The sequence below is a fragment of the Vidua chalybeata genome, chromosome Z (assembly GCF_026979565.1).
Source record: "Vidua chalybeata isolate OUT-0048 chromosome Z, bVidCha1 merged haplotype, whole genome shotgun sequence".
NCBI lineage: Eukaryota > Metazoa > Chordata > Aves > Passeriformes > Viduidae > Vidua > Vidua chalybeata.
Window position 1 is genome coordinate 38,864,463 of NC_071570.1, and position 27,918 is coordinate 38,892,380.

The 27,918-nt window shown below is 34.4% G+C and overlaps 1 protein-coding gene across 5 annotated transcripts in view; it reads right to left on the reverse strand.

Moving 5' to 3' along the window:
• Positions 1-27,918, reverse strand: part of NIPBL (NIPBL cohesin loading factor) — a 151,373-nt gene that overhangs the window by 8,136 nt on the left and 115,319 nt on the right. For all 5 annotated transcript variants that reach the window (XM_053932643.1, XM_053932646.1, XM_053932641.1 and 2 more), the window contains 25 exons: positions 26,274-26,505; positions 25,456-25,607; positions 24,667-24,747; positions 23,488-23,588; positions 22,323-22,461; positions 22,041-22,123; positions 20,865-20,997; positions 19,856-19,999; positions 16,255-16,344; positions 15,773-15,987; positions 15,568-15,670; positions 14,559-14,657; positions 14,321-14,467; positions 12,663-12,797; positions 11,170-11,268; positions 9,621-9,674; positions 8,654-8,762; positions 7,939-8,075; positions 6,306-6,446; positions 5,896-5,989; positions 5,631-5,785; positions 5,270-5,360; positions 1,969-2,142; positions 1,249-1,439; positions 343-450 (listed from right to left, as the gene is read on the reverse strand). In XM_053932643.1, coding sequence (XP_053788618.1) covers positions 343-450; positions 1,249-1,439; positions 1,969-2,142; positions 5,270-5,360; positions 5,631-5,785; positions 5,896-5,989; positions 6,306-6,446; positions 7,939-8,075; positions 8,654-8,762; positions 9,621-9,674; positions 11,170-11,268; positions 12,663-12,797; positions 14,321-14,467; positions 14,559-14,657; positions 15,568-15,670; positions 15,773-15,987; positions 16,255-16,344; positions 19,856-19,999; positions 20,865-20,997; positions 22,041-22,123; positions 22,323-22,461; positions 23,488-23,588; positions 24,667-24,747; positions 25,456-25,607; positions 26,274-26,505 — 3,207 coding nt within the window. The remainder of the gene's footprint in view (positions 1-342; positions 451-1,248; positions 1,440-1,968; positions 2,143-5,269; positions 5,361-5,630; positions 5,786-5,895; positions 5,990-6,305; positions 6,447-7,938; positions 8,076-8,653; positions 8,763-9,620; positions 9,675-11,169; positions 11,269-12,662; positions 12,798-14,320; positions 14,468-14,558; positions 14,658-15,567; positions 15,671-15,772; positions 15,988-16,254; positions 16,345-19,855; positions 20,000-20,864; positions 20,998-22,040; positions 22,124-22,322; positions 22,462-23,487; positions 23,589-24,666; positions 24,748-25,455; positions 25,608-26,273; positions 26,506-27,918) is intronic.

Sequence of the window (27,918 nt, forward strand, 5' to 3'; positions counted from 1 at the left end):
GTTACATGGTGTTTTCTTTTCTAGTCCACTGATACAGGAAAATCACTGCTAAACACTATGAAACACTTGTCCTTACCTCTTATCAAATAAAGGCTTTTAAATACTATTTAGTGTGGAAAATATTAATTTGAATAATAAATTAAAGGAGATTATGGACTAGAAGAGACACTTCAAATTATATTATACTTCCTGTTTCTCAGAGGAGTCATCCTTACAACTGCTTAAGAGTTATTGTTTATTTTTCTGTTTTATACTTTTTCTCTGGAGCTGAAGCATATTTAAGTGTTAAACCACTAGAGAACATAACAGTATTTTGTAAAATGTTAAATTAGAATTACTTACGTGAATGAACCCAGCATATTTTTTGTCTATTTCCACCAACTGCTGGTCAGCTTTATTTCGCATAGAGGGCTCTGGATCTGTGCCCATAGCAATTAAGTACGGCACACACTTGAAAAACAAATGAAATAGTTATTCAGAGGCATTGTACAGAGGCATTGTAATTTCTGCAGTAGAAACAAAGAAAAAAGACTGAGAAGAGGAGTCTTTCTCAGTCTTTTTTCTTTGTTTCTACTGCAGAAATTAGAGTAGGAAGGTCTATGCAACTTGCTACTCTTTTTTCAAGTAAACAGAACAAAATACTATGAGACACCAGCATTATAAAGAAGTTGTGAGGTTTCAGGTAGTATTTCCCTTTTTCTCAAACTCTAAAGTGAACTTAAAATACAGAAAATTGCATTTAAAAAAACCCCAAAAAATCATTTATGACTGAACATGTGCAATGGTTGCTACACCAAAAATTAATTACAAAACATTATATAAACAAAGAGTGATGGAGATGACAGCTGAAGCTCTGACACTGACTGTGGAATTCCATAGTGCTTGGAGGATATAGGGATTGAGGTGGAAGCAAGCTGACACAGGATAAAGAACTAAATAAAGAAAACATTTTGGCATATACCTCTAAGTTGTGACAGAATTATGCTCCAGTGCACATATCTACATTCTCTTTAGGTACTGCCTGGAGTTTTACATCTTAATCAAAAAAATATATAATGAAGCATTTGGAATCTTGTGGGCTAACAACATAAAGCAGATTTCAAAATACACCTTCTGTAAAGGCCTCTGGCTACAGTAAGAAGCTTCTGTAACATAAGTAGAAGAGAGGACCTGGAAATTTATGTAGCAAGTATGAAAGCCTCTAAAAACATGAATAAAAGAAAGTCCTACCACAAAAGCCTATCATACCTGAACAGGATGGATGAGACCTTGATTTAACGTCAGTGCAATGACATTTAGAGCAAAGTGGCGTACACTGGACTGGTTATGAAAGAAAGCCTCAAGGACCTGTTTGAGATACAGCTGCATGATGGAACTACTCATCCCTGAGGAAATATCACCCATTTCTTTCAGGTCTTCCTGTTTTGCTACTTTTTTCCCTGTAAAAAGGACAAAAGCAATAGCATACTCATCATAGTATAACCATTTATTTTGCCATCACTTGATATATGCTGATCTTTGAGTTTCACAATAAACACATATTTCAGCTGTCTTAGAATGGCTTTATGATCTCATGAAACAAAGAACAATCTAATGTATAAACACATATCAAAAAATGGACAAAATTTTAATTCAACTCTTAATTCCTTAATAAAGTATTTAAAAAAATGTTGTACTTATTATTTTTTATCTGCAAATTAAATTTAGGAGGGTTTTTGGATAAAAAATATTATTACCATAATTACAACAATTATGAATTCTGGATTGCTTCCAGTATTTGTACATCTTGGAAGTAAATAATACATCTATGCATATATCTCTTTTTAAATAATTCTAAAATACTTTGGGTACTACTGATACTACTAATTTGTTTACAATTTTAAGTGACTCAGTGCAGATATATAGTAACTGTATGCAACGAAGTCAGATTTTGCAAGGCTCATGAACACAGAACAATTCAGCACTTACAGTCTCTGTCTGCCTGCTGCATACGTGTATCTTCCTCCTGCAAGTAGGTCTGGAGGTTTTTTAACACCTGGATTTTTAAGTTTACTGAACAGTTCTTATCTGAAAGAATGCTGTTGTACAGAGTCTTCACTTCTTGTTCGAACATTAAACTTGGGTGCTGTATAAATGCAAATCCTAAGAGTGGAGAAAAGAGGAAATGGTTCTCATTATTATAATCTAGAAATTGTATTTCTGCTTTTCAAGTTCTTCAGAAGAAAGGTATGAAATTTATCTCCTCCCAGTAGCATAGCTTTTTCTAGTCCAAACAGTATCACACTTCCATATGGACATCATCCGTTGCTAGCAAGAAGTTCTGATAACCATGACAGTTCTATTTACCACGACTCTGTTAGATGGATAAAATGGAGTATTGACCCAGGGCAGCTGCATGGAAAGTTATACAGGTCTGGAACCAGGTCCAGTGTAGTGGCCTGCATCTCAATGACTAGGAGCTATCATAAGAATGAGAAAGGAATGTTATCAAAAATTATCTGTCATTTTTTCTAATACATTCTAAGGTATTAGACATTCTAATACATCAAGAGACAAACATTTTGCTGCAACTGTAAAATGTGACTCATACAGATGCAGAGAAAATGTGGAAAAATTGATAAATACCGTGAGTATTTAACATCATAATAGAATAAATAGTCACCAGGGAACACAGTACAATTTGTACCTCTTGCTGTCATTATTCATATGCCTATTGTAGTCTTCTCTTGAAGATCATCTGAAGTGTTCCCAAGACTATGTGTTTTGGAAGGTACTCTCTACAGAACAGTTCTTAGCTGTAGTCTTACCCCTGCCAACGAACTGGCTATTTTTAAGTCTGTATTTAATAAAACCTTTTCTAAATTACTGGCAGTATTTACCATTTTAGATAAATGTATGTAGATTTAGAAGTGCTGCTGACAAATTCTTATGGAGTATCTTAAAAAAACTGTAATGAGAACATAACATTCTAATTTAGTTTACATTTAACTAACTAATTGTTTTTAAGACTGTTTAGGAAAAGCAGACATTAAATGCATTTTCTATGATCACAAAAAATTCAGATTGTAAATGGGCACATAGAAAAAATAGGAACATAAGAGAAAAATGGGTGAAAAATGAAAGCAAATAGAATTATACAAGAGCAATATATAAGAATATCTGTAACAAAGGGAAGATTTAGTCAAGTTTTTAAAACAGGCTCCATACACAAAAAGACAGTATAGGCAAAGGCTAAGTCCAAGGCAAGCCCTCAGTGTGTTTCAGATCTCATTTCAGTCCCAAAACAAGAAGCAGAGAAGCAATTGAGAGAAAGGGAAAGGAGAAGAAAAAGAAATTAGGGTGGTCTTTGGCATATGTGGTATGATTGTGTGGTCTTTACAAGTGTATATTGATGTTTGTAACTTGACTACCTCTGTACAAAATCCAACCTATTTCTTATGGTTAATTTAAAAATTGAAAAGCACATGGAAGTATCTGTAACAACTCATAAAACTTCTTCTTGATTCACTTTAAGAAATCGAAACCACCAGTATTCTCAAGGAAATTCTTACTTTTCCACCCCCAGTTAACTGGGGAAGAAATCTTACTTGGCATAAGAGGCTGTCATAGGAGATCAAGAAAGGCACCTGCTGTATGTTTTTTTAAGGACTGAATTCACATCTCAGAGATGCTGTCACACCATTTCTCTTCACACCTTTGTTTTCACTCTGTTAAGAATCTTTAGAGTAAGCACTGAACTTGGTTGAGTAAAACATTAACTATTAGGTACTTAAAAGTTTAGCTAAATTTACTAACAAGTTTATATCCTCAACTTGTTTTTCAAGTACACATCTGTAAGAGAAGCACAACCATAATAATTAACTTTAGGATTAGGCTTAATCCCTCATCAGCAGTGGCACATCATGAGGCAAAGGCTAAAACAGGTGAGTGTCCCTCAGTGAAAGGCTGATAGGAAAGTACATTTTTCACATGACCTTTTTCACCATATATAAATGTTGAGTTGCCTTGCTAGTCCTTTTCACTGTACTGCTGCTCACAAACATTGAATGACTTCAACAACTTTGCTCAGTGACCAGCCTGAGGTGGAAATTTGCACTGTCTACCACATCTCCATATATCCAAGAGCTATATTCAGTACTTGGATGAAACCAATATATCACTAAAAACAGTGAGGTTTAATTAAAATAAAGATTGATATTTTTACAGGCAGAAAAAAAATCTGAAGAATGACTTCTGACAAAACAGATCACAGTTCAGTCTATAATTTAGAAACATCATTTTTGAAAAATGTGACAAACTCCATACCCCTGAGCAGAGTGATCATGTCTATGGTTAGGAATACAGACCCTACCCCACATATGATATTCTGTAGCGTGCGATTTAATTGGACTGGCTTATAGGTAAGTATCATCCACATTGACATAATGCCTAGCAGGTAGTCCAGAGAATCACAGCATTGCTAATGCAACAGAGGCAACTCCAATGCCATTAATCCTGCTCAACTGTCTTGAAATTGTTTATCATAGAATATGAAATGAAGATTCAGTCTTGATCCTTATCCTCAGAGCCCTCTCTAGCCTGTATTGCAGTAGAATATCTGAAAAGTCACCTAAAAAGCAACAAAAAGAGGCAAATTCTTGTCCACAGTTAAATCGTAAAATGAAGGCTCTCAGGCCTTGGAGACAATTTATTTTAGACCATGCAATAACCACGATTGAGCTCTTCCAGACACAAGACCCTTCTGCTCAAACAAAATTTTCTTGGATGTACGATTTCTGTCCCTAAGTCAGTAGCAGTTCCTTGTCTACTGCAAGTCACTGAAATGCCATACTAATCTCACAAAGGCCACCCAGCTACTTTTATAAACAGCAGTTCCCTTGACTCCTGCAGAATTCCCACTCCTGCCCCTAAAATGTTTCAAGTTTTTCCATTCTTTTTTACCTTGTGAACTGAAAAACAAGGTTTGGAGTTACAACATACTTGCATATAGAGTAAAAAAATAGCATCTTCATTACCTTGGAAATTTGCTGCCCTCTACAATTTGGTCACACATCAAAAGGCATTCACTGTCAAAAGCAGCCAGGCTTCTGCAGACTTATGCAACTAGGAACCCTTTGACAGCTTTGCTATGACCAGTTCTCAAACAAAATATGCTGTAAGTTTTGATTTTAAGCAAACTCTACTGTGACAACACAAATACGTGAATTCCTACTGATACACAAGAATTTCTACTGGAGCAGAATAATAAAAAAACATTAATATTTCTTACCAAGACCAATAATGGCTTTTGTCTGTACTTCTTCATCTGAATGCTTTGTAAAATACATCAGCAGTTCAAGTACTTTATCCTTAATGTTAACCTGGGCAAATTGGAACAAAAATAATAGCTATTTGAAGATGAAAGAGATGTTTCTAATCTCTTATAGAAAGCATATATATATAAAAGGAAAGAAGAAATACAACTTTACTGCATAGTCCTTGCAAAATCATGTATTTAAAAACCAGAAAGCTATACCATATGTATTATGAAAAAATATATACCTCAGGGGGACTAGGAACAATGTGCTTTCAAATTAAAGTGGAACATTCATTATACCTAAGACATGGAGAATAAATGAAAGTTATTTTACCTTACTGTTGCCCTTAAAATCTTCCTGATCAAAATCAAAATGCCGACACAGTGCTCCAACAGTGAAAAGTGATCTAAGGAGTGCTGGTTTATTGGCAGTAAGTATTGTGCTGTTGGGGTCTTCCTGGTGTTGATTTTTTAATTTAGAAAGTGCACCTGCAGTAAAATGGAAGTTTTTATCACAGAGTTTAATTGTGGTGTATCCCTCAGATAAGACTTGTACTCAAAACTGAAAAGTGACAGTTACTTGTTATGATTTTGCTTACCATAGTATCTATTAAAACAGGCCCACACAAATTTATAGTTCTGGGTGACCTTGTTCACAACAGCCCCAAGACAGCTCACACAGTGCTGAACAACCTAGGAGCAAGAAAGAACAAATAAATTATCTACTTAGAAGTTTTAATTCAGATTATTGTGAAGTTATGCAGGAAAAAGCTATGCTGAACTAAAATTAACAATCTAACAGATATAATGTAATGTCCCTCCCTAGACTGCCCTGAGAACCTACTCAAACTCAAAATTAAAATACAGCAAAACCATGTGAAAACCCTGGTAAACCCAATACACTGATTTTTTATGACTCAAAAGTTATCTTCATAATGAAGACAAGACTGTCTTTAAGCCCAAGTCATGTGAAAAGGAATCAATAGAATAGTAGCAATTAAAAACTTACTGTCATGCCATATTTGATGATGAGTTTCATGAGGTCTTCCTCAATAGTGGCAAGAAAGGTCTCACTTGGGTGCTCCATTAGTGGCACTACAAGCTCTAAGATTTTTGCAACATTGCAGATCACCATGAAATCATTCTGGGTCTGAAACAACAGCATTTATAGTATTTAATACTTCCGACCATGGATAAGCTAAGTAATATTAATATGCATTGACAGTTAAAAACTTCAACTTAATTAAGATATTTGGTAAAAATCTAAAAGAATATTTATATATTTTACATCTGCTATTAAATCACATATTATTATTATGAAATCTAGTTCTGTTTACTGCAGGAATTCTGGGGGGAAAAAAGTCTGGATGAGCAGAATTACACCTCTTAGCAAGGCTGTGTCAGACCTGAGAAACTTTGGGTCTGATACTTTTCTGGAGTCTTACAAGAAATCTAGGAACTCTTCCTGAGATATGCACACTAGAGAAGACACAACACCTGAAAACAAGGTATCAGCAACAAAATGAAGTTGTGCTATGACTTAATGCACCTTAAACAAAAGGTAATAATGTTCACAAATGTAGAAAACACAATTAAATTACTACTGGTTTGCATTATCATGACTGTATGGAATCCATGGAAAACATCTGCTAAAGAGACATGCCGCTAGAAATTGACAAATCCAGCTTGCTAATCAGGATAGTATAAATCCTGAATGATAGTATCAAGCTATTTGACATGTTCAAGCTCTCAGTGGTGATTCTGTGATTCATCTCAACCATGTGTAAATACAAAACAAACCATTTGCAACCCACTAAATGAGCTGCAGCAAGTAAATATTTAGGTAAGTCTTTCCTATACTGTTTGTTCAGAAGCAGCTCTAAGAACCTGTTGTAAATGTACCTGGAAAATGTGCAAAATGCCTGTAAAGTGCCAGGCTGTATCTACAATCTAAGCTGGGAACAATTACCCCTTAAGCCTGCCCTGGGCAGCTCACCTATTGAAAAGCACTGCTGCCACCCACTCAGCTCATCCATCCTTGAGCAATGGGTGCATGATCCTGCCCTGCTCCTTTTAACCAATCAGGGGGGCAGATCAAAATGGCAGAAACCACTGCAAAGATTCAGAGACCTGAATGGGGGAGGTTTTCAGTGTAAGAGCTCTCTACAATGTCTTACCGGGGAATACAAGAGCACTAGAGTTAGAGATATGAGAAATGAAGTCTAGAAAAGGATGAAATAAGATTTTTTCTTATATATTTGCTATATATTAGATCACTCTATCTTATGGAACCTTATCCTTAGTCTTAAGGTTCATATATTAAACATTAACTACTTTTAAGACTGTGATTGTAAACTAGAACAATTTTAAGAAACTATTTCCTGAAGGGAGAAAAACTTGAAGAGGCAGCACAGGTTTCAGTTTTATTTGGCTGCAAAATATGGAGGTAGAACATTAGGGAGAACATCTTAAAAGCTACAGGGATCTTCAAAAAGATCTAGTAACTTCCAAAGCTATGATGCTCAGGAAAAGACTCCACAATTTAAAATTTTCTTTTCCTACCTAAATTTCATCAAGTATACAAGACAGATGTTAATTTTCACGCTCAATTACCTAGGGAAAGACTGATTGTCTCTACTTACACTACATTTAGTGGTCAGGTATGGCTGCATGGTCATGGCATGTTTGACCATTAGCTGGGGCCTTATTTTGCTGAATAAGAACAAAGTGGTTATGCAAGCAACCAAGCGACCAGAATTCACACCTTTATTGTCAGAATCTGAAAAAGATTAGAAAATACAAAAAGGATAGTAAGACCAAGTAACGTTTAAGCAATGAAAAACATATGGCCTAAACACTGTTTTGAGTATCGCTTTCATTGCATCTCTTTAAAGATCAAAACAGAATGTTCTTGTTAGAAACGGGAACATACTGTGTTAACATTTATATGTGACTACAAAAGACTTGAAAAAAGAAGCAAAGATGCATCAAAAACACCACCAGTTTTTAAACTCTTTACTGTAAATGTTAGACTAGCCCAGCCAATTATTCCTATTACAAATGTAGACTATACTAATGCAAATACAATTTGCCATGTTAGTTTTGGTTTTAGTGATCTGAAAGTTTGAATCAGCTATTTTAAAAGCAATTCTACTATTGCGGTTAGCTAGTGAACATTAGGGAAATTTTATTATTACATAGTACTTTAAATTTCATCACTTAAGAACAATGATTTATTACAATCAGCTTTTAACAGAAATTCCAGAACAGTAACTTTTTGCAATGGAGTGATTTTAACAACTGTTATAGTATCATTAAAAATTCAAAGGATTTTAACTGAATTTTAAAAAATATTACCTGATAAAGATTCTTCATATTTAAGAATGTGCTCGACCAAATTGTCAACAAGTTGAGTACAGGCTTTCTTCACAGGTTTATATGAGGCATCCTCTTCCGACTTCAACAGCTGTAGCAGATGAAACAGAAAATGGTTTAGTGTTAAAGCTACATTCATTTGCATAGAATATATGCTGGTTTTATAACAATTACTACAGATACACAAAGATTTTAGACTACAAAAGTATTTAATTCTCCATGAAACTTACATGGTGAAGAAAAAATCATAGGAAGTAAAAAACAACATAAGTAAAGAAAAAGTAACTGTAATAAAAATCCATAGTAATTCTCCTTATTTTTTGCATTAGGATGAAAGCTGCTTTATGCTTAATGAAATAATGCAGAAACTAGGAAGAGTTACAATATTTTAAAAATGCTTAGAGAAATAAAGTGCAAATTCAAAACAAATGTTTTTGACACTAAGCTAAAATAACAAATGAGGATCTAACACAGCTGTATGTCAACACTTTATTTAAACTTCTTACATACGAGTTTGGGTACTAAAATTGTGTCCATGAAGATTCTTCTAATATCTAAGAAGGACTGAGACCGTATTACAGCCTTTTCTTCAGAGAAGAGGCTCTTAATGAAGAGGCTTTGATTTACTTGATAACTTATTTTCATGACACTCCAGGCAAGAGTGGAATCAAAGTATTTTCTTGCTTGAAAATTAACCAGTGCATGCAAGATGTGGAGAATGATAATACAGGTTAAGAGATATACCAAACCAAGCTCAATTCTTAGAAATATTTGTATTATATATAAGTAGAATATAATGCAGAATTAACTTATACTCTGAAGATTCACTGCTTCTATAAATTGTGTAGAAAATACTTTGAATGTGAAAATACACTTATCTACTGTTTAAAATAACTTGGAATACTAAAATTCTAATGATTGTACTATACATTCTAAATTCATTACTTACATTTTGAAGAAGCTGTTCAAACCAATCATACCCTGTATCTCTACAAGCTGCAACCTGTAAGAATTTTTGAGAATAAAGTGGTTAATAAACAAGGCATCTGAGGAAAAATTATTTCAATACAGATGTCATCTCAAAAGACCAGCAAACATGCATACATTTCTATATGCATTAAGAACAATGGAGACCAGAAACTGTCTTCTGTATTTGAAAAATAGTTCCCACCGTTTTAGTGACTCCAGAATTTGTATTTCATACAACACAAAGCCTACATGCTCTACTGGAAACTGCTGTCCCTAGTGCAAAAATAAGCTTCCGTTTCATAGAAAATTTTGCACAAATTTATGTATAAATATAATCCTGACACTGAAAACGGACATGCATGTGTATCATAGAACCATAAGATCCCTTGAGTTGGAAGGGATCCACAGGGTTCATCAAGTCCCATCCCGGGCCCTGCACAGGGCACCCCAAGAGTCACAGAGCATTGTCTAAATCTTCTTAAACTCTGTCAGGCTTGGTGCTGTGACCACTTCCCCGCAGAGCCTGTTCCAGTGCCCAGCCATCCTCTGGGTGAACAACCTTTTGCTTTTACCCAACCTAAACCACCCCTGACACAACTTCAGGTTATTCCTTTATGTCCTGTCACTGGGCATCAGAGAAAAATACAGACACACACACATATTAATTTAGGTATATATATATATATATATATATACATGTTTTTATATAAACAGAACAAGCCTTCACTGCTATCATATATCAGGAACAGCACACAGATGGTTCAAATTAGAACTTGCAGGAGAATTGCAGGAGAACTGAGAATTGAACAGAAGTCAAATTGACTGACTTCTCAGACAGCAAGAAGGCAAACTAGACTATAATTAAAAAAAAACTGTAAAGCAAAATGAGGTTTAAACCTATAGTCAGTTTTTTAATTTGAAATTTAGATCTTTGAATAATTTATATTAAAACATCTTTTCAGCACAGTGGTTTTATATAATGTATTTTCACTACAAATTAAAACATTTTTATCTGAAATAAGATTTTGTTATTTTGGAGATATGCTGTTTAATTTGGTGCTCCTAAATAGTAAGATACAATTATGCATCAGTTTACCCTGAGTAAAAACATGACCCTGTATTTATTAAAACAGCTTATTAACTTTGCCAAATAAAGGTTATCAATTGGTTGAGGAAAATTTTCTTTTAGGAGACAAGTTCTTAGGTAGGCTTAACTATATGCTGCTAGTAGCAATTCCTGTAGAATGTTACATACAACAGAAAGTGGTTGTGTTTTAGCTGAACAAGTACTCAATAGAATCTGAATACAGTGTGGTCACAGTTATTATTGCCAGCAGATTAGTGAGCATTTAAAATTTCCATTTTAAAATTTCAATCACATGAATATTTTTGGCATACATTTCATGTCAGGAAATATAAAAAGGGAAACTGTCTGACATACTATTGTGTTCGAAAAAGTACAGATAACATTTCTAAGATACTAAAAACAAAACTGAATTTTGCACACAACTCAAATTTGTTTAACATACCACATCAGTGATGTTTAGTATTTTCCTTGTCATTGCTTCTTTGTCATGGTGTGGAGTTGGAGTAAACCAGAGCTTCTGGAATGTCTCATTTACTAATTTCTGAAGGAAAAGAAAATATTAGCAGAAATAAATAAACTTACATTGTTGCACAAGTATTATTTCTAATATATCCATAGAACAGATGTGCCGATGATCTGTGCCTTTTCATAAAGAATTACACAACTTAAATGAGCCTGTAGTAGGAAATGTTATCTGAGACAGACCCAGATCTACTATTACAGGACTTACACTCATCTCATGTCAAACTTCAGCAAAATGAAACAATGGGAACTGATGCTACAGTAAATAAAGTTACCATCTTTCTGCATTAATTGGTATTCCTCAGAAAAACACAGCTGAGAAGCTGACAACTGAACAAACAATCCCTACAGCAGAACTGCAGCAGCACTGGTAGGTTCCTCTAGTTTAGAAAACAGCTGTGACAAGGTGGGAAAGAGAGAGAAGCCAAGTCTCTACACTCAAATATAGGAAGTATGTTACCTTCCAATGTTTTTGAATGGAGGACAATATAGAATAGAATGCAAGTAAATAAAAATTATTCCAAAATTACTTTCATGGAATTTTAAAAAACGTATTGAAGTTTATGCCTCATTTTTTCTTATTGTTAAAAAGGTAAGAGGAAGGAGGGGAGAGAACATGGTCATCCTCCCCTTCCAGCAGCACCTTGGCTCTAGCTGTTCATCTGATTGTTGATTAAGAGTCTTCTCAGAAATCCACTTTACATTAATGTACCTCAAGAGGTGAAAATATCTGCTACAGCTTTAAAATGTTTAAATTTTACTGAAAGGGTGATACAAAATTACTACAGCCGTGTCCCTAATTACTCAACAATTTAAAAATTATTTTGTCAAATTAAACAAAATAATCATTGTCAGCTTTATGATTTAACACATTATGTTAGGTTTGTGCCCTTCTGCAAATACACACTGCACAGAGGGTAGAGTATGAGCACATAAGCAACATTTCAAGGGGAATAACTGCCTCACTGAACATTAGCACAGATTAATACTTTATAATTACTTTAAAATTAATTCTTTATAATTAGATTAATACTTTAATAATTACATATGGCATATATTAATGTCAAGTAGTTAATTTTTACTTAAAATTTATTGATTTGCAGAAATCAAAGTTTTATATGCCAATTTTACTTGTTAGAAAAGAGAAGCACCAGAGAAAATACTTGTGAGAAGAAAAAAATCTCTGGAAAATATTCAAAAATTTTGATTATTAGCAAGAAGTTACAGAAAACAGAGGATAGAAAAGAGAGAAGTAAGTCAGAGAGAATTACAGAAAGCTAAAATATCAGCTCTTAAAAATTCATAAGTCATAAATATTAGAAAGGAGAAATGAAATACTTTTTTAATTTTGTCAAAATAGGGAAACACTAAAGTAACAATGATTAAAATTCTGAAGGATATGTTTCATTCTACCTTAATGCCTTCTTCATCATTGACTCTCCGAATCATTTTCACACACATTTCTGTAATTTTGGGAAAGGTTGGTTGTTCAATGCAGATATCCCTAAGTATTTTTATTACTCTTTTTCTGACACTGATACCAGTATCCTGTGAAAAGAATTACACTCTTGAAAACAAATCAGAAACATTAATTTATGTTCCATAATAATTAATATTTGAAGATCACCCAATTTGACTTGCAAAATTTATTTAGAAAAGGCAACTAAAATCTTCTGGAATGCATTTATAAAAAAGCTCAGCATAACTTGTTCTAAAGGCTCTGGCTGAGTTCCCAGAATGCTAAAACACTTTCTCCATCTACACCCTTCCATCTAAGAGCTCATGATATTGCAATTGTATAATCCATTTCTTTACTCAAGAACTTAAAAGCCAGATGTGGTGATGCTTTAGCTACTTTATTGAAACACACAAGATCCCCTATAGATTTGGATAGTAATACTTTAAGCCTTTGGGTAAAGCTTATGGATAAGATACATGCAGGCAGTCGTTTCCATTTTACTAGGCTTCATCTAAGGAGACAGATGAAGAGCTTCACTTCATATCACCTTACTCAAAATCTGTTGAATATGAATGTCAGGTTTAACTGCTTTATGTAGTATTATATGCACATGACCTACTTATCTCCAAAAGCTTTCACAAACTTGTTTTATCATGTAACTATAGCAAATATGTAGTACTTGACTAAAATCCTGACATGGATACTATAAGCTAATGTTATCTGACAGTTAAATTAACATTAACACCTGGACAAAAAACACCACTTAAAAAAAAATAAACCTTTCAAAATACTAAAAATAGCATAGAAACGCTGCCCTCAATGATCCATATTTCAGATTTCAAATATGCAACAAAATTCCTTATTTCACTTTGTCCTGGTTAAAACTAGGGTAGAGTTAACTTCTTCTCAGTAGCTGTTACAGTGCTGTGTTTTGGATTCAGAATGAGAATGGTGTTGATAACACACTGATGTTTTGGTTTTGGCTAAGTTGTGTTTATCCAAGTCAAGGAGTTTTTTTTTCCCTCCTTGTCTCATGTTCTGCCAGTGAGGAGGTATGCAAAAGAAACTGGGAGGGAGCATACCAGGATAGGTGACCTGAACTGGCCGAAGGGATACTCCATACCATAGAATGTCATGCCTGGTATATAAACTAGGGGGAGTTATTAGAAATCACAGCCACTCTAGGTTTGGGAACAGGGCTCTGGCATCGGTCAGCAGACGGTGAGCCACTGCTTTGTGCATCAATGGTTTGTTTCCTTTTTATTATAATTATTTATAATTTTTATTGTATTTTACTTTATTTTCAATTATTTAATATTCTTATCTCAACAAGTAAATTTTACTGCAATCCTCCTGGCTTATTCCACCAGTGCGGGGGTAAGAGATGCAGGGGCTGAATGAGCAGCTGCATGATGTGTGCTAAACTTCTATTGGGCTTAAAGCACAACACAGCTAATAAAGCCTCCCTAGAAGCAAGTGGTGCATTTTACAAGGTTGTCCTTAAAAGCATGATGGCTCACATTCAAACAATTCCAATTTATTAAACAGGCTCAGTTAAAAGCAAATTTTCCAATGCCACTTATTTTACCATAAATACCACAAGTCACCATACCAATATTCTTTCAATCAGCATGTCATAATACTGCTCAGCAAGCTGAGGACGACAGAGCACAAATCGTCCAAGCAGCTCCACAGCTGCTTCTCGTACACTAGTGGAGTTATCCATTAGCCGCCCATGAACTCCTCGTTGCATATCCAGCTAAAAAGAACAGATGAAACAAAGATTCAGAATAAGAAATAAAGATTTATTTTAAAGGTGATATGTGCATGGTAGATATTTCCTTTTTTACCCTGGCTAGAATGCTGGGATCTACAGCAACAACCTCAGACAAACACTTCATGGCTTTTGTTCGAACAGCAATTGCATTTTCACCAAGTACACGCAGAATCTAGAAGATAACAAAAACAAATATTCAATTGTTTTGGGAAGGTACCAAATAATAATTAAGAGCAAAAATGCAGCACAATAACATGCATATAATATTACTAAAATATTAATAACTAAAAGCTGAATTTATCTACTCAGAGAATAAAAAGAAAGGTGCATGTAAGTGATTGGCACTGAAAACTGAACATGGATATTTACCATGATTTGCTACTTCTCTAAAATTGGTTATAAGGCTCTTAAATTTAAATTCTACTTTTGTCATTCAGCTGTGGCTTTCACCATGGTTCTTTTAACAGCAAAGTTGGACAAGGGCACTCTAAGAATGGTTCTATATGCAGATCAATTTAAGTAGGGCACTCTAAGAATGGCTCTGGATGCAGATCAATTTAAGTTCAGTACTAAACTACTACTGAATTTCAAACATGCCACTGTGCCAGTGTTAGTGCTCTTCTCCCAGAAAAAGCAAGAAACTACACTGGTCAAACAGCAGGTTACAAAGTGACAGCAATGTGCACTGTAAACAACTGGCCAATCTGGCTTTTACTTTCAAATCAAATTAAGCTCAATTTCTTAAATTAATCTTATCAAAGGAATAAGCATCTTACAGAAGCTGTGAAAATTATTTCAACATTTTGTAATGATCCTCTTACTGTGTGCATACAGTGATTTTGCCATAACCATACATGAATAAATCAAATAATGTGTGCACATTATAAGATACAAAACACATGCAAGAAAAAGAAACCTAATCACTTTTGCCATCAACGCAGAATATGAAAGCACATGGTGTTATCATGGCCTGTAAATACCTCTGCTCAATAATGGACAGATAATAGCATATGGCTGTGAAAGTTTTTGGAAGCAGAATCCAACTGTGTCTCACTGTACTAAGACTTCCAGTCACAGTTTACCTGTGTCAAATAAATATCGAAGCTCTGGGCAAACGGCCTCATAGAGGCCAAGTAGCGAACAATCAAACATGCATCTTCATAGTCCACAGTATCAGAATTCATCCTGAAATAAATTCCATGCGTTAATCAGGACATGTTCACAAAAAAAATTATTTAAAGCATCAAATGCATGGCTAATAAAGAAGAAAGTGGTACTGAAACATACTTTAATGTACTGAACTGAGACGGAGCAGTTTTAATGATGCTTCGAAGAAACTTCTTGCGACTTTCTGCTCTATGCATGATTTGTCCTGTTGTCTCAACATCTTTTGCATGATGAGTTCCTTCAGATGAATCCTCATCCTTCTGAGATTTAATTGCTTTTTCTGTCTCCATAGTTGTATCACGGAACCACTGAGCTACATAAAACTTCCGAGAAAACTGGAGAAATAGAGCAGGATGAACAGAAAACAAAACCAACCAAAAAAAAAAATTAACAAAAAAACCAACCAAAAAAAAAATTAACAGATTTATGATGAGATTTAGGGAATCTAATGCATCAACATTATTTTGGAAAACACAATCAACAGTATATGTTAGGGTGACAATTTAACTGAAGCACTAATATATAATAAAAAAAAATTTTCTTCAGCACATGTTACTGAAATTATTTATATACATTCTTGATGAAAGAAAGCTGAAATTTACCACTAATGAAGCATCAATTTCTGTGTTCTCATCCAGATAATCTAGTAAAGCCTTTTGCAGCTGTTGAATTTCATCATCTCCTCCTGAAACCTGTTAGAAGTAGAAAGATAGTTATAAACAAGAATATTGCAGAGTCATAATTACCATCTGAAAATCTGCATGTCCACATATAAAATACATTGAAGTCAGTTGTTTGCATAATTGTACAGCATTACTAATTTTTTAACAAATTAGTTACAAAGTAAAAAAACATTAAGAGCAGAATAAGACTGGTTTTAAAACAGACTGATTTATTTGGTTCCTTTTCTTTCTATGGTCTTGCATGAGGACCCTCTGTCACAGAAAAATAAAAAAGGGCGAAACCCAGAAAACACCTTTGTTTCCTCAATATTATACAGAAACACCCAGGTCCTTGTGGTTGCTGATGTTACAGCAGAAAAAGGTATTATTCTTTTACTCCAAACTGAATGAGTTCAAGAGTTGAAAGCATGCCTACAAAACATATAACACTGATTAGGTATACATATACATATACATATACATATACATATACATATACATATACATATACATATACATATACATACATATAAAAGATACCTTGATGTGCAAATTTCTGGCCTTTGTCAAACCTGAAATTCTGTACATAACTGGCTTAATATAAGGGGTGTTTGATACTTAACTGCCTAACTACTATCAAACAAGTAAAAATACCAGAAAAAACAAAGAGAAACTGTGAAACCTTTAAAAAATAATATTCAATAATCAAAATTAAAGAATGTAGAAGAATAATTTTTGGCTTTAAATTCTCCAGCCAGAAAAAAAAATTCGCCAGCAATGAAAGTTCTAGCTTAAAACCATCTTCAGTTCTGTACTAATAGCATTGACTGAGAATCTTGACATGTATGCAGCACGTAACATAGCTTGCAAACATCAGCAAGCAGAGAAAGGTAACATTAACAAGTCCAAAACATCTGTGTATAAACTAATGAAAAGCATGCACAAGTGTTCAAATAAACTAGAGAATCTATTTCTAAAAAGAAAATACTGTTTGAAAATGTCAAAACAGAATAGATTTTCCTCTAAAACTTATTCTATGAATCATGGGTCCAAACCACAGCAGGGAGCACTATGTGCATTTATCAACCATTGACTAGTATCGTAGTAATGATATCAGAGTGCAGTAGAAAATATCCAACAGAAGTATTCAATTTAGCAGGGAAGAAAAATCTGTAGAGTTGTGAGCTAATTTCTGAATAATTAACTTATAATATAAGTTTCTGATGACAACAGCAAATAGATTTTCTTATTTTCTTACCATTTGACCAGGTAAGTAAGGTCAGCTGTACTGTACAAATTGTTGCTCTCTTACAAATTTACAAGTAACACAACAGTCTACCCCGATATAGAACACTATAGAATAGTATAGAACACGCTCTCTACAATGCATGGATGATACGGTCTACCATTAATGATGTTAAGTTTCCAGAGATATTGAAAAAAAAAAATGCTTTAACACTTAATCGCCCACAGCAATTTTATTTTCTGCAGATGCCAATGCCTAGCAGCTACCTTATCCTGTAAAAACCTGAAATCAAACAGAAAAATTCAGGTCACTGCTCAGGTATGTATCTTTCTAGAATATTTTTCAATACTATTACAACTTCTGAGAGTAAAAAAAAGAGAAAAGGATTCTTCTGAAATACTTACTAAGTATAATGTAAAATTGTCAGAATCACTGTCAACAGAGTCCCTTATCATACATAAATTATATTACACCATGGACATAAATATTTGACACTGCATGTTGTAGAATATTCTAACAGAAACAAATTATGGGAAGAATAAGCCTCATAAAGGAGTAGATGACTTTTACTCTTTAATTGAATGCCTGAAAAGTATAGAAGTTTTTCCTCCAATATAAATCTATTGGCCATTTTAAAATATGTGTAGTAGGTGTGTAGTCTTTTCAGGAAAGTGACAACAGTTCAGAAAGAAATGTATAACGTCCACAAGAAAAATGCAAGTCCTCGTTTGTAAAAGGGCACATGGGAGATGGGATTTTCTCATATTATGTATTGTATAGAGCCCAAATGTATACTCTGCTTTAGCATATGTTGCCACTCCTGTAGATTTTGAGCAGCATCAGCAGAAATCCAAATATGGAGACTCTAATGAAAGACTTTGCATGCCTGATTTTGGTAGTGAGGGAAGCTACAGGGGTAGCTTCTGTGAGAAGCTGCCAGATGTCCAGCAGGTCCAGTCCCTGGTGGCTCCAAAGATGGAGGTGCTGCTGGCCAAGGCTAGGCTAATTAGAGATGGTGGTAATGTCTCTGTGATAACATATTTTAGAAGAAAGAACAAGAAAGTTATTGTTCAGATGTAATTGTGGCCAGGCATGTGAGAGGAACAATCCTGCAGACACAAGGTCAGTGAAGGAGGAGAGGGAGGAAATGCTCCAGGCACTGGAACTGAGATTCCTCTGCAGCCCCTGGAGGAGCCCATGCCAGAGCAGGTGGATGCCTGAGAGGAGCCTGTGAGCCTGTGGGAGATCTGTGGGAAGAGGGCCCTGCTCCCAGGCTGGAGCAGCCTGCACCCCACAGAAGAGTGACCCACTGCTGCAGTGTTTGAAGGGTGCTGCTGTCCATGGGATGGACTCACACTGCAGTAATTTGCAGGGGGCTGCTGTCCATGAGATGGAGCCATGCTGGAGACGTTCATGGAGAACTGTCTCCCGTGGGAGGGACCCCACGGTGCAGCAGGGGAATGACTCCTCCTCTCCCTCAGCAGGGAGAGAAGCCCAGGTGATGAACTGACCACAACCCCCATTCCCTGTCTCCTTGCACTGCTGTGGTAAGAGGTAGAGGGAAGGAGGGAATAGGGTGGGAAAGGTGTTTCTAAGGATTTATTTGACTTCTCATTATTCTGCTCTGATTTTGTTAATAATAAATTCACTTCATATCTCTAAGTTGAGCCAGTTTTGCCTGTGATGGTATTTAGTGAATGATCTGTCCTGGTCCTAATCTCAACCCATGGACCCTTCCTTACATTTTCTCTCCTCTATACAGCTGCAGAGAGAAGACACAGCAGCTTGGGTGAGGGCCTGGCATCTGGCCAGCATCAACCCACTACAGACACATATGCAAGTTCCGGAAAAAAACCACCCCCAAAACGTCAAATTATACAATGTAAAAACTAGACCGGCAAGACTAATAGATTAACTCTCTAAAGTATGTACTTGAGTGCCAGAAACTCAGGTTCCACTTCGCAATAGCAAATGCAGGTTCATATGCATTTTTAAGGCCTCTTAAGATAGAATCCAACTGTTACTCCATTATTTCCACAGTATTGTCACAAGAAAACTGACTAACCACTGTAACTAATTAATTTATAGGATCACTACTGAAATGGTGCAATCCTTTTGCACATGAGTTAAGACATGAGTTAACAAATGTGATACTTATAAATTGTGTATATTTGATTCAGAAACCTAAACAGTGAATTAAGACTGATTCTCCATAATGTCAGTTTTTCAAGTATTCAGATTTCAAGTATTTGAATGGATAGATCTCCATCCGGCTGCCCTGGATGTCTCACACACCTGTTTGAGGATTCTGGCTAAAGATCCTTGATCCATTTTGCTAGTGACTGCATCTTTCCTCAGTCTTGCCGCTACAGTTCCAAGATAGTCAAGAGATGCAACTCTTAATGCCATTTCTGTCGATTTGTTACTGAACTGGTGAACCTAAGAAAAGCAAAACAGACATTTAAAAATAAATATTTATTTATGCCACAGAGATTCTTCTCACAAAAGATTGCTTTACCTTATTAAAATTTCCACCTAACTTCCATATTGCATGAAATTATATAATTTACTATTAATTCACACATATATTACTTACTTTATATAAATATTTCTTTTTTATTGAGTCTCTCTTGCTCAACAAATATGTCTGTCAGAGTTTTTAAAATACATATTTTCATTACACAAACTGGACAACTAGCACAGCGGATTTCTAACAGCAGAGATTTTAAGCACCATAATGCTACCTCCTCATTATTCACACAAATATAAAGCTACATTTTACCAAGAACAAGACCATACAGTACTTCTTCAAGAAGCAGCTCAAATTACTAAATTAATTACATTATAATACTGAAGAGCAACACTCAAAAAACCAAACCAGTGAGCTGCTTTCTGGTTCTGTGCAAAGGGAATAGTCCAGAGAAGAGACTTAATATGTATAAATACAGCGGTTAGTCTGACTTTACTCCAGATAAATACATGCACTTATAAGATGCTATGAAATGACAGTTGATAATGTTTCAACTGTTATAATGTTGAAAATATAATCAAATAATGAATCTGGACTTCCATGAGAAACTATACATACAATTTTTAACAAGTTCCATATGATTGATTCTCTAACCAAAATTCTATTATTTATGTATTGCATAGTAGTGTTACATGCAAGGAAATCCTTATATACTGCATGTGTGTCAACAATCAGAAAGCATTCCTACAGTAGTAGTGTTTATTTAGCAGAAATAAACAAGTCTTCACTGTAATAAGGAATGAATTCATATAGTTAAAAACAAGAATCCCTTACCAATAGCCTTCCTAGTAAGCTAAGTAGCAACTCTGCAGCTGGCCATTCTGGTTTATTGACTGTTGAAAGAAGATCTTGAATAAAGTTCTCAAACAGTGGCCTGTAATCTTCCTCCCCTTGCTTGCTGCCACACCTGTTAACAAGAAAATGCTTTTTGTAAGCAAATTCAACAGTCATATAAAGTTTTTATTCTGATATAAACAGAAGTAAATCTATGTTTAATCAGAAAAAACAGTTTTATGCAATTCCAAGAAAACAAATCTGAAATACTAGCAGAAAATTTGTTTTATTTGCTTGTAGAGAAATAGCTTAAACAGTTATCCCTCCAAGTTGCGCTGGAAATAAAGCAGCTAATCCATGACAGCAGAATTTTGTTGCTAAGATTTTTATTTTTAGCTTTGCATTAAAGTCTGTATTAACTTGGATAGACAAAGTAGGTAGAATTACAAAATTGAAGCTAGAGTAGGATATTTAAGAGTTGGTATGTTTATATTCTTTAAGCTTGATTTCGTTTATGTGATAGTGATAGCACATCCCAGTATTACGCTTCACAAAGGTTACAATCAGAATGCTAAAAGAACACCAGCCAACCAACCAACAAATCAAATCAACAACAAAAAACCACCAAAAGTTAACATTCCTGATACTTTTTGACTTCTATATATCATCCCTAAGTTTAACATCAGAAGCATGCAATTGCTAAATGGCTTATTAAATAGCTTTTCGGTAGAAATGAATACAATAGAAACCTAAAGACTTGTTCTTTGAAATCCTAGAGTTAATTTAGGTACATTTGTTATTCCTTTTTCAGTTAGTGACACTCTTAACTTTAGCTCAGTGAAAGTAATAATTCGGTGATCAGATTTTTATATCTGATCACTGAATCAGCATGATTTCACCACTTAAATATTTGCTCAGCCTTCAGGTAAGTTAGACACCCATAATAAAGGAATCCTACATGAAATGTGATACAGCTTCTTAAATGTATGAACAACAATCTGCAGAATTTCTCTTCTATAAACATTTTTGTCTAGGCAAGAAGCTCTCTTAGGGATTTATAAAGTATATTATTATAAATAACTTTATGAATAGGTATTTGTCACTGTTCAGTGGCCAGGTTTTAAAGTATTCATTTGGAGTTGGGTTTAATACACTAAAGAATGCAACAGTACTTACTTCTTAAGAAAAATAGAAAGGAAGTTTTGTGCCGTCCTCATGGCTGTTTCATATGAGTTAGTAATAAGCACATCTTGATCCACCTAAAAATAACAAGATACATTTGTCTATTATCTCAGCATAGATCTATGATTTCCATATCAGCATTTCTTATGCATCAAAAAATTACAGCAGACCTAAAATTACAATACTTGATTACTACAGCACTGTAGTAAAGTATTATACCTACGAACACACATTTCTGCACACAAACATAAAGAAAGGCTTTTAAAAATATCTTACTTTCTTGTTTGATTCCTCCTCTGAATTAGAATCCTTTTCTGCTGATGGTAAGTGCACCACACACTGAATAAGTTGCAGAACTAGTGCTGTTACCATCTGAATGTACATAGGCTCTCCATCAGTGTCACTGCTGTTTAACCTGTTAATAACAAAAGACAGTTTTAACACTAAAAGTAAACAAAAAGGACAAAACACAAGAAAAATTTTTGCTCCTAAGTAGTATCTTTCAAAAATTATTTGAAAGGTAGATATTTCACACATTATAGGTATTAATCTATTCATTTGCTTGTTTTTATGCAGTGCAACATTTGACCTAACAAAACCAGTAAGTATTATTCTTGCACAGAAGATGTGAACTGAAATAGCACACAGTTCACTGACTGACACAGCTACAGGAATATTTAATAAAACAAACATCTACCTGTTAAAATACTTAATAATACTTAAACAGCTTATTATGTATAATACCATGTTCTCTCCAACACAACACAACCAAACACACCAAACTGTTGCTGTAATAATTTTTCTGTAGTATTTAGTGTATGTGAAATGTATACGACTTTCAGAAAAGAGAAAATAATGACCATGACCTACACTGATTTTAACAAGGGCTACACCTACAATAATCTGCAGAAGCATTGCATATTACAAACTTCAGCAGGCAACTGTCTTAAATTGGTAAGAAGACTATGTTTCTCCCTGATGTAACCTCAGAAATAGTATGAGTTTACTGCCCATACACACACACCAACACCATCTTATTGCTACACTTAACAACATCAAAAGGTGGTAAACTCTGACATGTGAGATGATATGGATATGAAACTTTTTCCTTCCTGAAAAGAGTGCTCTGAGTGTATCCCCAAAGCAATTCAGCCAGAATTTTCCTACAAAGATTTAGCAATGAAGAAATCATGTAACTCCATACAAACAGAATTAAAGAATTGACCCACAAAAAATAATCCTCAACACACACTAACATTACACTCATTCACATTCTTAGTGAGAAAAATAATGTTTCAATTATTTCTGTAAGTAGGCACTAAAGTGATAGCATAAAACTGAGCAATTATTACGTTTGTCAAACAATTTGTTTTGAAATCTCAACCTGCAAAAAACTATAAATGCTATAGTCTACAAGTTATTCATTTAGATCAGAAGTTACCTGAAGTTTCTCAAACTCCTCTTGCTGGTTGGTAGTCGCGCAAGGGAAGTGAAAATTTCTTCTAATATTAGCTGTCTGTGTTTTTCATACCGGGAGAACACCTATTTAATAGTTACAGGATTATTAGACAATGATTTATTGTTACATAAAATATAGGTTTCTAAATATATTGTAAATAATTATATGACAGCATACACTTCACATGACGCTTCAATAAATTACAAATCACCTTATTGTTATTGAGTTGTTTTCTCAATGCAAGCATTTCTGTAAAAAATAATTAAAACTTTTCCAAATAGAGATTTAAAAAAAATCTTTATATGACATAAATGTGTAACAGGTCTTGAAAATAACTTCTATTTAAAATATTTTTGTCAATGGTATAACACATTACATTGGAAAGTCAAACAGTATAATACTAAGTTTTTGGACTTAGTATTTACTTCTCTAAGTACAAAGAAAAACTTTGTTGTAACACAATTTATGTGAACATATGTAGGTTGTAGAGTACAGTTTTACTTCATATGCCAGGCTTTAATATTGATGCTTGACGTGATATGTTCTTTCAATTTACAGAATCAGAACTGTTGATTTTGCCACCCCTTTTGTTTGGGCAGAACACTGAAGTATATAATTCTTACAATAATTAAAATCTCCCACTTGAACAAGGACATTTGTGTTCCACTACATTTTTCCTGAAATAATATTTTACCTATCCTGTGATTTTTCAGATAATCACCTCTTCTGAGGAAAAGAATTTGTTCTATTATACAGAAATACCATACTAGTTCTATGACTTATTGGCTAAGTTCAAATCTGAACATAGGAAATAATGAAAACGACATAGCTAGGATTAAAGATTTAAAAACAAAGAGATTTCTTAAAATAAAAGAGGTTAAGTGGAAGGAGTTTGTGTTTACACTTTAACTGATAAATCAAAATTAAGAAGCTTCTTGCTTGAAGTAGGCAATTTCCCTCTATACAGTACTCTGCAAATTGGGGCAGCTCAGGTAGATACAACACTATTTCCATATTATGACATTGAACTGTAAAAACATGCAAGAATAGCATTAATTCTACACTCCAATTCTCTACCAGAGAGAAAACACAGCCCATGTAAATGCCCTAAGAAATCTCAGCAGGACAGTCACAAGAACCCACAAATTGAGAAGTACTTACTGCAGTCACTAATTTGATGGCACATAACTGTAGCTCGCTGACATTTTCTACAAAGAATGGTGTTATTCCCATCGATGACACCTATCAATGGACAGAAGTTATTTTAAGTATATAGGACTAACATACTGGTACTTACAAGTTTCACAAGTCGGTGATTCATTCAGCAGGTAAGGCATTCAACAATTACTTAATATTATTTGCAAATAAAGTTATTAAATTAAGGCACTGGTCTTATGACAAGTGGCTGAGGGAGTATTAGGCTGTTTAGTGTGGAGGAGAGGAGGCACCAAGGGAGGCCTTATAGTCCTCTACCATACCCTGAAAGGAATGTGTAGCCAAGTGAGGCTGGTCTCTTCTCCCAGCTAACAAGCGACAAGACAGAGGAAATGGGCCATGCATTGTGCCAGGGATGGTTTAGATTGGATTTTAAGTGCCCATGGAAGCAGTTCAGCCAACATCCCCACAGATATTTGAAAGACATGTGGATAGGATGTTTAAGGACATGGTTTAGTGGTGCACTTTGCAGTTTAGAGTTAATGTTCTTAAGGATCTTTTCCACTATAAATGGTTCTACTACTCTATACTCAATACAATCAGGTTAAACTTTTCTTAAGTGCAGAAGAGAAGATGCAAATAACATACTGCACAACAAACTAGTCACTCTGATATTAAGAATTCAAAAGTTTGTACTGATTTCAAACTTCATGTCACTGAGACAATTATACTTCACATTTACTCCAGGAAAAGCAAAGCTAACATTTTTGGACAGGAATTCTGAAAAAAACCTACCTGAAGAATAGTTGTATCAGTGAGAAGCTGTATCTCCAGTAACTCTGACAAGCTGCTGACAATGTCACAAACTTTGTTATACAACATCACTATAACTCTTTGCTTGTGGGTGGAACACTTGGCACGTTTTGCTTTTGAACTTAAAACACCACCTAGAAAATAAAATACATATTCATTAGTGATTTCAGTGTTTCAAATACTAGAAAGATGATCTTCCTCACAAAGTGCCCCCAAAACAACTGCATGATTACAGCTTTGCATAAGCAATTTAGAAAAACTACTCAGTAGCATCAGCTCAAAAGCAAGAATTTCACATGATAAATATTTTTCATAATTACTCTAAATGCTGGACCTGAGATTTTTAGAAAGGATCTTGAATTTGGAGCCATGCATCTGTAGGTATGTTCATGAAAACAAAAGGCTAGAAGCTAAACAGTTTTTCTTGAAACAAATGAGATACATGGCTATACATGGCTAGTCGCATTTCATATTACTATGAAATCACTTATTTCAAGACATAGAAGTTCAAACTTCTAAATACTTTAGTCTAAATACTTTGGTTACATTGACATTATTCCATTAAACTAAGGTGCTATATGACTAAGTTCTTCAGATGACACATTTCATTGTTTTTTTACTCTGTTTCCATCATCCTCAAACTGACAGTAAATTAATTCAGGATACTGTATGTGATAAGGAAGAACTATCAGTATAAAAGCTGCATACAAAAATCTTATTCCAGAAAGTCATTTACATCATCATACAGTAGATTAACATTTTATAGCTTTCAATATGGAAAGATTTCTTAGCATACTAACCACCATGAGGATCCACTCTATACACAGGATCATACTGAGGATAGAGAGTGTTCTGCAAATGAAATTTTGTGTACTGAATAACTCTTTCTATTACGTCCTCAATATATACAGCTTTAGGCATATTTGGTGATGTCATAATATTGATAGCAGTAAGACAAGCATCAGCAGATTTTGTCACTCTTTCCATAATAAGATCTCGCCATAATCTCTCCTCATCTTCAGTGTCATTATTCTGCAACAGGCAAGAAAAACAGGATAGTATGAACAAGAAATCAAATTTTTATTCTCACCAAGTAAAAGAAAATAACATTACATGAATATGCTTACATACATTCATGTATAAAATATTGTATTTTCTTTACAATACCAAAATAATTTATTTTAAAAATCAAGTAATACTTGTTTTACTAGCAACAAGTTTGTAACATCTCTCTAAGCTACTGGTCTTCAAAGTCCTGTATTCTGTATTCTTCTGTTAGAATATAAAGAAGGTTTCTTTGTCTCATTGGGAAGCACTATGAGGGAAGACTGCTGCATGCTCTATTTAAGAGCGATGTACATTAAGCAAAATCTAATTCCTTCATCCAGTGTTTTTTTCAGTGGTACCAGTTGCTGCTTTGAACCATTTGATTTCTGCCACTAGGGGGAATTCTTATACAAAAAGGCTGTTCCAAGTCCATGAAAGTGGACTGTAAGTACACAATTTTTTTTTGCTTCATAGACCAACCTGCCTACTAACAATCTCTTTTCAATATGTCCATTTAGTACTGAGTCTCTGTATTACTGTGTTTATTTGAGGTACCAAAACAAACATACATGAGGTTAAATATGACCATCCAGCACTACTTAAAGATTGTAGTAGCATTATTACACCAAAGCTAGGGAGAATTTCTCATAGTTTCTCTAGTACAGACAGAGCCTCCAGAGAAAAAGGGTCTTTACTACCTATATGACAACACACTTTAACACTGTTGGCTTTCCTTGTAAAGATCAGAGGTCAGTGAAAATATTAAAGCATCCTCTGCCTCTGAAAAATATACTGACATGAAGCTAAGATATCTTCCCTGCACTGTAAAAGTAGCAACATTACTTCTTAGGAGAGACTTTTTTTGCCACAATTATTTGAATAAATTTTAACAATTTTAAGAAAATCTAAAACTTGTTTGGTTTTTTCTTTTTTTAAGTTTCTTTTTGTTTTTTAATCCAAGTTTGTCTCTGAATTGCAAGCACTGGACAATTTAATTAACTTAATAATTTCGAGTTTTACTCCAAAAAACTAAAAGAAAAATATCACTTTAAAATCATTACCATAAAGACTTCATCACAATGAAGTAGACCAGGTAAACTAGTACTTCCTTTTTACGCATTTTTTTTGTATTGTCTAAGACAATTCAGAACCATGTACTGGAACTTTGAAACCCCTACAAACTGTCTAGATGAAAGTATTGAGGTACCAATAATGTGTCTGGTTTTCATGTGCAAGTTCAAATTCTTCCTTTCTCATATAAATCACTACTCTCTTATTTCTACAGATTAGGAGGTTTCTTCCTATAAAACTCAATTCTAATCTTGCTGCAATATTGCTTTGAGTAGAGAGTGTATAAATAAATACATTAAATGTGAAATATGGAACACCAACCTCATA